Below are 12,143 nucleotides of genomic sequence, written 5' to 3'. Positions count from 1 at the left end.
CGCAGTTAAGTGATGCACCTGCCACAGGGCCTACTCTGATTTATTTTTACACTCACTGGATTCTCTGATTAGGTAGAAAGAATGTGATTGTTAGGCCAATAGCTTAATCACATCTTGTCACTAAAATCACAAAAATGCCCCCATAAACACCACCATTTCAATTTCAATATAATGTTATGTAAATTCATAAGTATATATATATATATATATATATATATATGTGTGTGTGATTTCTTGTGTGATTTTTCACCAAGCCTATTTTAAAATATAAGCCATCAAGTGTTTCACATTAAAAATATATAACATCAATCTATATGATTATCTAAACATAATTAACTATCTTTTAACTTACCAAAGCTATTATGGATAGTCTTAAATATAAGTTAATTATGGCACTGTATGCAATTAAGTTGAAAAAATTCAAATATAAATAAAGCCCTTCCAAAATAAATTTTGAAACACCTGCAAATTAAAAACACATAATATTGACAATATTTTCATGAAGGCTAAGTACAAAATGTTATTGCAGAGAAAACAACCTTTCCTACTCATTTCAAATTTCAAATATATATTTTTTCTTTTCCCTTCACGGTCAATGAAAGGCTTTCAGCTGTGAGCCTGTTAGTGTGCGTGTGGGCCCTTGATAGATTGACCTGGGATCTGTCTGCCAGCATTACAACTGTCTGTCTCGGCTGGTTGCTGGAAACTGCTCCTGTCACAACACCAGGACCAATTCCAAATGTTGTGACATTTTATTAGTTTACGCTTCGCTGGATTTCAAAAGGAGGCTTGTTCGGTCTTAGCGAGAGAAAAAAGAGAGGAAAAAAGTCAGCATATTAACAATCTGGTGAAGCCAACATATTTTGACATTTCTAAACTAAACTTGAACTCTGAACCAAAATACATCACAGATAATGCCTCCGTGTTATGAGGACAAGGGATAGAGGGAAAGGTTTTTTCTTGTTCAGTCAATTCTCACTCTCCTTTCCTCAGATGGACCACCAATAAAATGTTTGGTAACAAGGCTCCCACTGCTTGGTGCTTAATATGTTGCTTGACAGATGCTCTCGGCAAAAATGGAAAACATCTTATACTACCGTACACAGAAAAAAATATATGATCTTAATTTTTTTTTAAATACAAAAATTTTGATTTGATTTAAATTCTTTTTATTTCATTATTTTTCCACAGTGACTATGGCAGGACATTAAAACAAATTAAGACAGCCCTGCCCTTTATCAATTACAGTACAAATAACATAGTGCCTCAGTAATGGTTGAGCCCATGTTTTCATATGGTGTTAAAGAATGACCTTGGGAAAAAATTGTGAATTGTGTTTTCCCTTTTCTGCTTTGTTTGTCTGATTAAAATAAATCATCATAGTTTAATTACATTTGTCTATGTCATTGATTATATTGCTAGACTGCATGTTTGAGACACTCTGAAATCACATTTTACTGAAGTAAACATGTATTTAATATATAATAATATTCTTATTAAGATGCTATAGAATGTAAAGCTGTAAAAACCCAGGAGAATGTTTTTCCCAGGACAGTGAAATTTTACAGAGATTGCATACACACAAAAATAACAAAACAGGTGAAACAGATTTGTAAATAAGGAATATATGTCTATTATATATGTTAATATATTTGCATCATTACAGAAATGTAGCATTTTGGTAAATTTAAGAATAAAAACTGTAATCAATATGATAGCACATGAACATATTAATTACATTCCTTATATTAACTTTTCATTTTTAAAATTATGAAAATATGACATATATTTGAAGATATTTAGCTGCAAATAATATAAAAGCATCAAATGCCAATATTTTGATTAGTAAAATTCAAAATTGTGCCTGTTTGTAAGAAAAATAAATACAAATAGCCTACAACAAGAACGTGCTACTTATCTTAAGACCTTAAGAGTTTTTACAATAAACTCTTCATTGTTCTTGAAGAGTTTATTGTAAAATCTCTTTTGTCTGCGAAGCATCTTCTGAGCTTAATGGTGAGATGTATCTGTCTTTGATGATTGTGCAAGTAAAGAGAAGCAGGAATTTTCACACAAGGGATCTAACCAAGTCAGCTGAATACAGGTTAGTTTGCCCATTAATCTGTGGTAATTTCTTTACTTCTTAAAATAAAAACAAGTAAAAAAATATATATCAATCACAGCAGAAATGTATTACTTGGATGTGTGCAGCAGGAAAGAAAAAAGTTTGAACAGAACAATTAGAAAATTAAGCTTGAGCACATAATTATAGAAAGACAGAAATGTGTTTGTTTCCAATTTAAATATTGCAACAAGGTATGTACTTTCATAACATTATGTAATTTAATAAAATGTTCATTGCAATGTAAACATTGTCATCATGAATGAAAAACTCTACTTTAAATTAATTCGTTTTCATAACAAATTGTACCTTCATTGTTATACATTTGAACATTAATTTATAGTGCTTTTGCCAGAAAACATTGTCTGCTTCTTATGTTTGTTTTGGGAGTAACTTTTAAGTCTGAAAGTCAGAGGAAACTGTGGCCTTCATTTACAAAGCCGGTATAACAATACCATCTGTAGAATGAGTTTCCATACAGGACACCATTCACAGGCAACTTCATTTGTAAAGATCTTGATAATACACCATGCAACTTCAAATTAACCCCTGAATACAAATAACACAAAACGATCAAGAGCTCCTACACTACATTTCCCATTTGTATTTTCCCATATTCATATGATTCCAAGTAAAACTATACTTATAAATGTGGAGAAATTGAGAATTTGCCTTTTAGTAAGAACATCATCATACCTTCTCAAAATCACAGATGTCAACAAATTTCTCCAAAATGTAACTGATAATGTATACATTTTCATCTAATCCAAGATTTAATAGTATTGTACAAAGTATTTTTTTCTAAGAAAAAAAACTCCCTCCTAGAATACATTTAAATGTCCAAGAGTTTAGTGCAATCACATATTTTTCATGCCCAGACAGTAGCCAAAATCATATCAACTTAATAGTAAACAATGAAATCCTGCCACATTTAAGCAGGATAAATCGACTCATAACCTAAACTTCAGAAATTCTCAAATTGTGCACTAATAATAAATATTTAAAGACTTTCTAGAATTAAACTTGATTGCACTGGATGTCACCTAAGTTATGTTGAAGTAGTGCTGAGCCTAATAAAAATACAAATCAAAACAAATCTTTATTTTCAGAAGCTTGCAACAGATCAGTGTTTGATTTGCTGTCATTCAAGTCTAAGGTCTCGGTGTTACAAATACATCTGGCTTGTGTTTTTTCTTTCCTTAAGAACTACAGGGAGTCAAAATCCTTTGGTGCTATCAAACTGTAAAAACACTAAGTTGTTGCTATGTCCCTTTGTTTGCACTGTACGCAGCTGTGGCCTGGTTTCTGGTGACAATGTCTAGATCGAGGCATGACTCATCACCAGAACTGCAGGGTGTCGGACTTTATGCTAGAATGCGAGTTCTTGGGCGTGGGAGAGAAGATTTATTAAATACTTTGAATTCTTAGAGGGGGCACAGGCTAAAGGGAATCATGTGTCTCCTGAAAGGGTTAAATAATGTTTACAATAGAGAGAGAGATCTATTAAATGTGACTATATATATATACACTCACCTAAAGGATTATTAGGAACACCATACTAATACTGTGTTTGACCCCCTTTCGCCTTCAGAACTGCCTTAATTCTACGTGGCATTGATTCAACAAGGTGCTGAAAGCATTCTTTAGAAATGTTGGCCCATATTGATAGGATAGTATCATGCAGTTGATGGAGATTTGTGGGATGCACATCCAGGGCACGAAGCTCCCGTTCCACCACATCCCAAAGATGCTCTATTGGGTTGAGATCTGGTGACTGTGGGGGCCAGTTTAGTACAGTGAACTCATTGTCATGTTCAAGAAACCAATTTGAAATGATTCGACCTTTGTGACATGGTGCATTATCCTGCTGGAAGTAGCCATCAGAGGATGGGTACATGGTGGTCATAAAGGGATGGACATGGTCAGAAACAATGCTTAGGTAGGCCGTGGCATTTAAACAATGCCCAATTGGCACTAAGGGGCCTAAAGTGTGCCAAGAAAACATCCCCCACACCATTACACCACCACCACCAGCCTGCACAGTGGTAACAAGGCATGATAGATCCATGTTCTCATTCTGTTTACGCCAAATTCTGACTCTACCATCTGAATGTCTCAACAGAAATCGAGACTCATCAGACCAGGCAACATTTTTCCAGTCTTCAACTGTCCAATTTTGGTGAGCTTGTGCAAATTGTAGCCTCTTTTTCCTATTTGTAGTGGAGATGAGTGGTACCCGGTGGGGTCTTCTGCTGTTGTAGCCCATCCGCCTCAAGGTTGTACGTGTTGTGGCTTCACAAATGCTTTGCTGCAGCATACCTCGGTTGTAACGAGTGGTTATTTCAGTCAAAGTTGCTCTTCTATCAGCTTGAATCAGTCGGCCCATTCTCCTCTGACCTCTAGCATCAACAAGGCATTTTCACCCACAGGACTGCCACATACTGGATGTTTTTCCCTTTTCACACCATTCTTTGTAAACCCTAGAAATGGTTGTGCGTGAAAATCCCAGTAACTGAGCAGATTGTGAAATACTCAGACCGGCCCGTCTGGCACCAACAACCATGCCACGCTCAAAATTGCTTAAATCACCTTTCTTTCCCATTCAGACATTCAGTTTGGAGTTCAGGAGATTGTCTTGACCAGGACCACACCCCTAAATGCATTGAAGCAACTGCCATGTGATTGGTTGGTTAGATAATTGCATTAATGAGAAATTGAACAGGTGTTCCTAATAATGCTTTAGGTGAGTGTATATATATATATATATATATATATATATATATATATATATATATAGTCACGTCTCCTTTAATAGATCTCTCTCTCTCTCTCTCTCTCTCTCTATCTCTCTCTCTCTATATATATATATACATATATATATATGTATATAAAGCTTCCCTCTTAATACTACTACATATCATAATAATAATAGATTAAAGCTGTATATGTGCGTGTGAGTTATGTCTGTGTGCATGTGATGCTGTAGGTCTATGTGTTCATACACATGCCAGGAAGACCTCTAGGCCTCTAGTATCCCAGAAGCAGTTCTCAGAATAATGTCACTAGTAAAGAATATCTGAGAAAAAAGTCTGCATTTTCAAAAGAATTACTTTTCACAGCCTGGGGTTATAAAGCAGTTGAGTGTACTCATTTTATTCATATTTTACAATGTAAACCTAGGGCCGGATTAAATCAAAACTTTGACCCACCCACTAATAGCACACTACAAACCTGTACATCATAGTGGTTACATTTATGATTAGAAGAAAGTGGAATCTTACTAAAAATGAAGCCGCAACTGAGTACAGTTCTGTAGTTTTCTATTAGTGGGTGGGTCAAAGTTTTGATTTAATCCGGCCCCTAGAGAAAGATGCTACTAATCTTGTAGAAAAAGACACGTTAAATAAATATTAATAAATGGAGTGTTCAGCAGAATCAATGTTGTGACTCATTTCAGATCCTTAGTTGTAACAGCAAAGAAATGCAAAAAGAGCTTCTTAGTGTGGGTGTAAACCCATAAGCATCTCAATGAGATATACTTGGTACTCACATATTAAACCTTTTTAAAAGGAGTCTTTAACTGGTAAAACATGCTTCTAGGTAGATTAATTAAGATGACATAAATAAAAACACAAAAACAAACAACAACTAAGAAATGTAAACACCAGCATCTCCAGCATTATAAATTGGAGTTTAGACTGACCTTGACAGGTGCCATTTATCTCTTCGTACCCTGGTTGACACATGCACTTTCCGATGGGTACCAGCCATTCCCCCTCAGCACTGCAATGCATCCTGGGAAGCTCTTCAGCCACAGAATTGTTGACACAGGTTCCTGCAACCTCCAGCAGTTGGGAAGAGTCAGCCCCAGTGATGGTGTCCGGGAAGAGGGACAGGTTTTTGATCACAGAGGGGCACTTTTTGTAATAGACACGCACAGACACCAGAGCAATGCAGGCGCCTACGTCCTGGAAGGCCAAATAAAAGCCTTTCTTAGACAGAGGGCCTACATCTCTCACCTCAGTGTTCAGCTTCATCACCCTATCTCCCAGGTCAAGCTCTGTGAAGCTCTCATCCGCTGCGATGGTGTCAATCTTGGTGTACTGACTCTCACGGACATTCCTGCCCTCTTCATCATCCGATTCAAAGTAGTACATGTTAAAGGTCTCCTTGCAGGTTCCCAGGCCCCCTGGCAGGCTGTTACAGTCCCGCAGTGTGAACTTGAGCTCAACAAAAACCCTCTGGGCACCTTCATTGAGGATCCAGTTTGTTTGTAGCCAGTTGTTCTGGTTGTGTTCCATGACCTTGCACACTTGGTATGTATGGATTGGTGCGTAGTTTTCATCTACTTCTCCTATCTCTTCCCACTGTTCAAAGAGGTAAGGAAAAGGAGCCATTAATTCTCAGATAATAAAGGATGAGTTTTGCAATAAGGACAAATTTTTGTCCCCAGATTTTAGAAAGGAGCTAAGATACATTCTTGTTTTGTGCAGGAACATAATAAAGTGAACACTTTGAGAGCTGCTTATCCCAAACATAAGCTAAAGTTATGTTAACAGTATAAATTAGATACATTGATATACACTATTTCTGCCTGTTGTTCATTTATTTGTTTTTTAAAAGCATGCTTTAATTTGGTAAGGCACTTTAAACCATTCATAAATCTAAAAAGAGATACATAATAGAACTCCAAGTATTTACTTCCCGTGATCCAGCAAATATCGATGTTCTTAAATAGACATGTGTATTGAAAAGAATGACAAAGTGTTAACTGTATATACTTTCAATCATGTTCAATGCATGTAATAAAACAAATAGATGTATGTACAGTTTGTAATTTAAAACGCACTAGTCATAGAAGCTAGTACATCAAACTGTTGATGGTATTAATCAACATTACGGCAATACATTTGCACCTTTCACTTCATACACAGATCCAACATAGCTGTCTGAAATAGTGACTTATCATGAAGATTTTATATATGTGACTGAAACAAATACGGAGATGGATTGTCTAATATGCAGACCAACAAAACCTAATAAAGACTGTAGAATATAGCAATACAGAATATAAAATCCTTGTTTGTCTACAAATACAATACAAAATAATTTGTATTTGAAAAACAATTTAAAAATACATACTTTTAACTTTACACTACACAGTCATCATGATTCTGCTAAATCTACAACACGTTTTAAATTATTTCTTTATCATTTTCACTATATTCAATACTAAACAATGACATTTTCCGACACTATGTTGATGATTATAGTATATAATGATCTGTGTGCTTCGCTGAGTATGTTTTTACCTATAGCTGCCTTATCAACTCAGAGAAATATATAAGATGACATGTTTTTTATTTTAGTCACCTTGACATACTACTACACTACCAGCCTACATACAGTAATGCCACAGCTGATACTTATCAAAATGAATCCATTACAACTGTCACTGGACACAACCTAGTTACATTTTGAATGTTTCACAGTGACATAAGGTCCTAACACAAACCAATGGACTGTATTTTTACAACCCAAGCACCCAGCAAAGGTATGTGTCTCAGTGCACATGGTACATATATACAGTACTGTGCAAAAGTTTTAGGCAGGTGTGAAAAAATGCTGTAAAGTAATAATGCTTTCACAAATGGACATGTTAATAGATTATATTTATCAATTAACAAAATGCAAAATGAGTGAACAGAAGAAAAATCTACATCAAATCAATATTTGGTGTGATCACCCTTTGCCTTTGCATAACAGCATCAATTAATCTAGGTACACTTGCACACAGTTTTTGAAGGAACTCGGCAGGTAGGTCGTCCCAAACATCTTGGAGAACTAACCACAGTTTTTCTGTGGATTTAGGCAGCCTCAGTTGCTTCTCTCTCGAGGTTAAGATCAGGGCTCTGTGGGGGCCATACCATCACTTCCAGGACTCTTTGTTCTTCTTTACGCTGAAGATAGTTCTTAATGACTTTCGTTGTATGTTTGGGGTCGTTGTCATGCTGCAGAATAAATTTGGGGCCAATCAGATGCCTCCCTGATGGTATTGCATGATGGATAAATATCTGCCTGTACTTCTCAGCATTGAGGAGACCATTAATTCTGACCAAATCCCCAACTCCATTTGCAGAAATGCAGCCCCAAACTTGCAAGGAACCTCCACCATGCTTCACTATTGCCTGCAGAAACTCATTTGTGTACCGCTCTACAGCCCTTCGGCGAACAAACTGCCTTCTGTTAAAGCCAAATATTTCAAATTTTGACTCGTCAGTCCAGAGTACCTGTTGCCATTTTTCTGCACCCCAGTTCCTGTGTTTTCATGAATAGTTGAGTCGCTTGGCCTTATTTCCACGTCAGAGTTATGGCTTTTTGGCCGCAAGTCTTCCATGAAGGCCGCTTCTGACCAGACTTCTCCGGACAGTAGATGGGTGTACCAGGGTCCCACTGTTTTCTGCCAATTCTGAGCTGATGGCACGGCTGGACATCTTCCGATTGCGAAGGGAAGTAAGCATGATGTGTCTTTCATCTGCTGCAGTAAGTTTTCTTGGCCGACCACTGCGTCTATGGTCCTCAACGTTGCCCGTTTCCTTGTGCTTCTTCAAAAGAGCTTGGACAGCACATCTGGAAACCCCTGTCTGCCTTGACATTTCTGCCTGGGAGAGACCTTGCTGATGCAGTATAACTACCTTGTGTCTTGTTGCTGTGCTCAGTCTTGCCATGGTGTATGACTGTTGACAGTAAACTGTCTTCAGCAACCTCACCTTGTTAGCTGAGTTTGGCTGTTCCTCACCCAGTTTTATTCCTCCTACACAGCTGTTTCTGTTTCAGTTAATGATTGTGTTTCAACCTACATATTGAACTGATAATCATTAGCACCTGTCTGGTATAATTGTTTAAACATACACATGACTATATGCCTACAAAATCTCTGACTTTATGCAAGTGTACCTAGAAGAACTGCTGCTGTTTTGAAGGCAAAAGGGCGGTCACACCAAATATGGATTTTATTTAGATTTTTCTTCTCTATTTTGAAAGCATTGTTACTTTACAGTTTTTTTCACACCTGCCTAAAACTTTTGCATAGTACTGTACATACACCGATCAGCCATAACATTATGACCACCTGCTTAATATTGTGTAGGTCCCACTTTTGCCACCAAAACAGCCCTGACCCATCGAGGCATGGACTTCACTAGACCTCTGAAGGTGTGCTGTGGTATCTGGCACCAAGACGTTAGCAGCAGATCCTTTAAGTCCTGTGGGGCCTCCATGCATCGGACTTGTTTGTCCTGCACATCCCACAGATGCTCGATTGGATTGAGATCTGGGGAATTTGGAGGCCAAGTCAACACCTTGAACTCGTGATTCACCTTCTTCCATTGCTCCGTGGTCCAGTTCTGATGTTCACGTGCCCATTGTAGGCGCTTTCGGCAGTGGACAGGGGTCAGCATTGGCACCCTGACTGGTCTGCGGCTATGCAGCCCCATACGCAACAAACTGCAATGTGTTCTCACACCTTTCTATCAGAACTTTTTTAGCAATTTGAGCTACAGTAGCTCATCTGTTGGATCGGATCACACAGCAGCAATGAGCCTTGGCCGCCCATGACCCTGTCGCCGGTTCACCGCTTTTCCTTCCTTGGACCACTTTTGATAGGTACTGACCACTGCAGACCGGGAACACCCCACAAGAGCTGCAGTTTTGGAGATGCCCTGACCCAGTCATCTAGCCATCACAATTTGGCCCTTGTCAAGGTTGCTCAGATCCTCACACTTGCCCATTTTTCCTTTGAGGACAAACTGTTCACTTGCTGCCTAATATATCCCACCCACCCATATATGGCACATACACCGATCAGCCATAACATTATGACCACTGACAGGTGAAGTGATCTTGTTATCATGGCACCTGTCAGTAGGTGGGATATATTAGGCAGCAAGTGAACATTTTGTCCTCAAAGTTGACTCACATACATACACACAAACAGATTATATATATATATATATATATATAGAGAGAGAGAGAGAGAGAGAGAGAGCGATAATAAAAAACAAAGATTAAAAAGGTAAAGCAGATGACAATAGAGACAAAAAATTAAAAGCAACCTTAGGTTGCTCAAAGAAAAAAGATTTTATAATCATACAAATGATCACAGTATTGTAACACAGGAGCATTTTCAGGAGCTATAGTATTTTGTTCTCAGTGGGTTTGAATGAGAACTCTAATTTAATCAACTATATGTGCAAAAATTACATTTTTAGTTGCTTATAAATTACAAGCATATTTAAGTAGCACAATACTTGTTTTTATTAAGCATTTAAATGCAAGGGAGTCCACTTTTTTTTTTTTTTTTTTTGCAAAACAAATACTATAATAAAATATCATTCTTGCCCAGGTGTGGGATTTGAATTGTTGTTTTTCATATTCAAATGATGGCGCTTTGAAATAGCGCAGTAGTATATAGTTTTAATTGTACACAAAAGACATAGCCTATGTTTACTTATTTAATTTAATGTTTAGGCTTTTTAAAATATGTTCCATTATTTCAGGGCTTTAGTTTTTTATGCTGTAGCAGAACAAATACTGCCTAAGAATAGAGAGATATCCTAGAAAGAAAACTGGCTTGTCACATGGGAAACAGCTGAAAGCGACAGAGGAGAGCATTATGGGATATATGGCATCACAGTAAACTATAATGTATACACTCTACACAAGACAGAGAGCCAAAGGCTAAATATGTGAATTCTGCATAAGGTATATACATTTTATACATTATACATACATTTTACTCAAAATTATAAGAAAAATATGTATTGCCAAATTAAATTTCCTTTTGCAGTACTAAAGTATTTTATTTTAAAATTAAGTTATTTACAAAATATTGCATATTTGATTCACTAAACGTACATCTTCACTTATTATCATTTTTTAAAACATGCAAAATATTCAATCAGCCATTAAGGTAAACAATTGGCATTAAGAGACATCTTCCTTGGCAGGAGCCACAGCAGAAAATTTGATTTTGTAAAGCTTTAGAATGCAAAGGGGGTCTGTGTGGTTAGCAAAGGCTTAAGCTTAAAAGACTGTACCATTTATTTAAGCTGAAAATGAGTATGAAGGGCTTAGCTACTCACAGTAGCTGAAGCAGGTCTTAGAATTAGATACTTAGGAAGACAATGTTATACCAACTCAAGCATAGTTGAGGGATATATTCTTGCGCATTTTTATTAGCATGTTTTATCACTGGCTAATATAACAATTATTGTAACGTTCCCAGATTAGTTCAAAAATGCTCCAATCTCTATGTGTGCAAAAAACAGCAAACTGGTAAATGATACAGGTATGAGTACAGAATGAAAAGTCATATGACATGGAATGCATCTAGACTGTAACAGCTGCTAACTAGTTGGAATTCTCCAGTTGTGACTGAACTCGCCCATAGAGACTGAGTTGGGTAAAGACAGTAGGGCGATCCTCGATTTGCTGAACTGCAGTAACTTTGTGTTGCTTTGTGGGCAGCTGCAGAGCTATGTGGTGTTAAGTGCAGGCCATGGCTATCCTCCAGTTGGCAGTTAAACTTGGCCATTTCTGTATGGCTTTATGGTCTGAATAGAAGTGGCTGGCTCTACAATCTCAGAGGAGTCTTCAGTTATCCACTGATCAGTACAGCAGTGCAGTGGTATGATGGGTGGAATAGCAATTGCAGTTTCCACACAAATGGTGTGGAAATGCAGGCAAACTAATGTATTGGTGGAAATTGAAAAAAGACTAAAAGATAGAAAGTGAACTACAGTGCATGTTAATTTGATATAACCTTTGCAATAACAGTGAAAGTAAACACACAGAGCTTGTGTACATTGTTTTTAAATCAAACCTGTACAATAGTTTATAGTATCAATTTTTATTTAACCAACTAAAACCCCAGTTTAAGTATCAGAAGTCAGATTCCTTTTTAAGAAAATAAATTCCATGATATATTGACTTGAAGAGCAAACTATTCTCAGGGGAAGGG

General features: G+C 37.0%; 1 protein-coding gene across 1 annotated transcript in view; it reads right to left on the bottom strand.

Annotated features, from left to right (window-relative positions):
• epha5 (EPH receptor A5) overlaps positions 1–12,143 on the bottom strand; it is a 117,984-nt gene that overhangs the window by 83,219 nt on the left and 22,622 nt on the right. Inside the window, exon 3 of the mRNA XM_066711051.1 lies at positions 5,826–6,489. Within this exon, the coding sequence (XP_066567148.1) occupies positions 5,826–6,489 (664 nt within the window). The remainder of the gene's footprint in view (positions 1–5,825; positions 6,490–12,143) is intronic.

This window comes from Amia ocellicauda, chromosome 8 (genome assembly GCF_036373705.1).
Source record: "Amia ocellicauda isolate fAmiCal2 chromosome 8, fAmiCal2.hap1, whole genome shotgun sequence".
In the NCBI taxonomy this organism is placed as follows: Eukaryota; Metazoa; Chordata; class Actinopteri; order Amiiformes; family Amiidae; genus Amia; species Amia ocellicauda.
The sequence above is the reverse complement of the archived record's forward strand: the minus strand, read 5'-3'. Positions and strand labels throughout refer to the sequence as shown.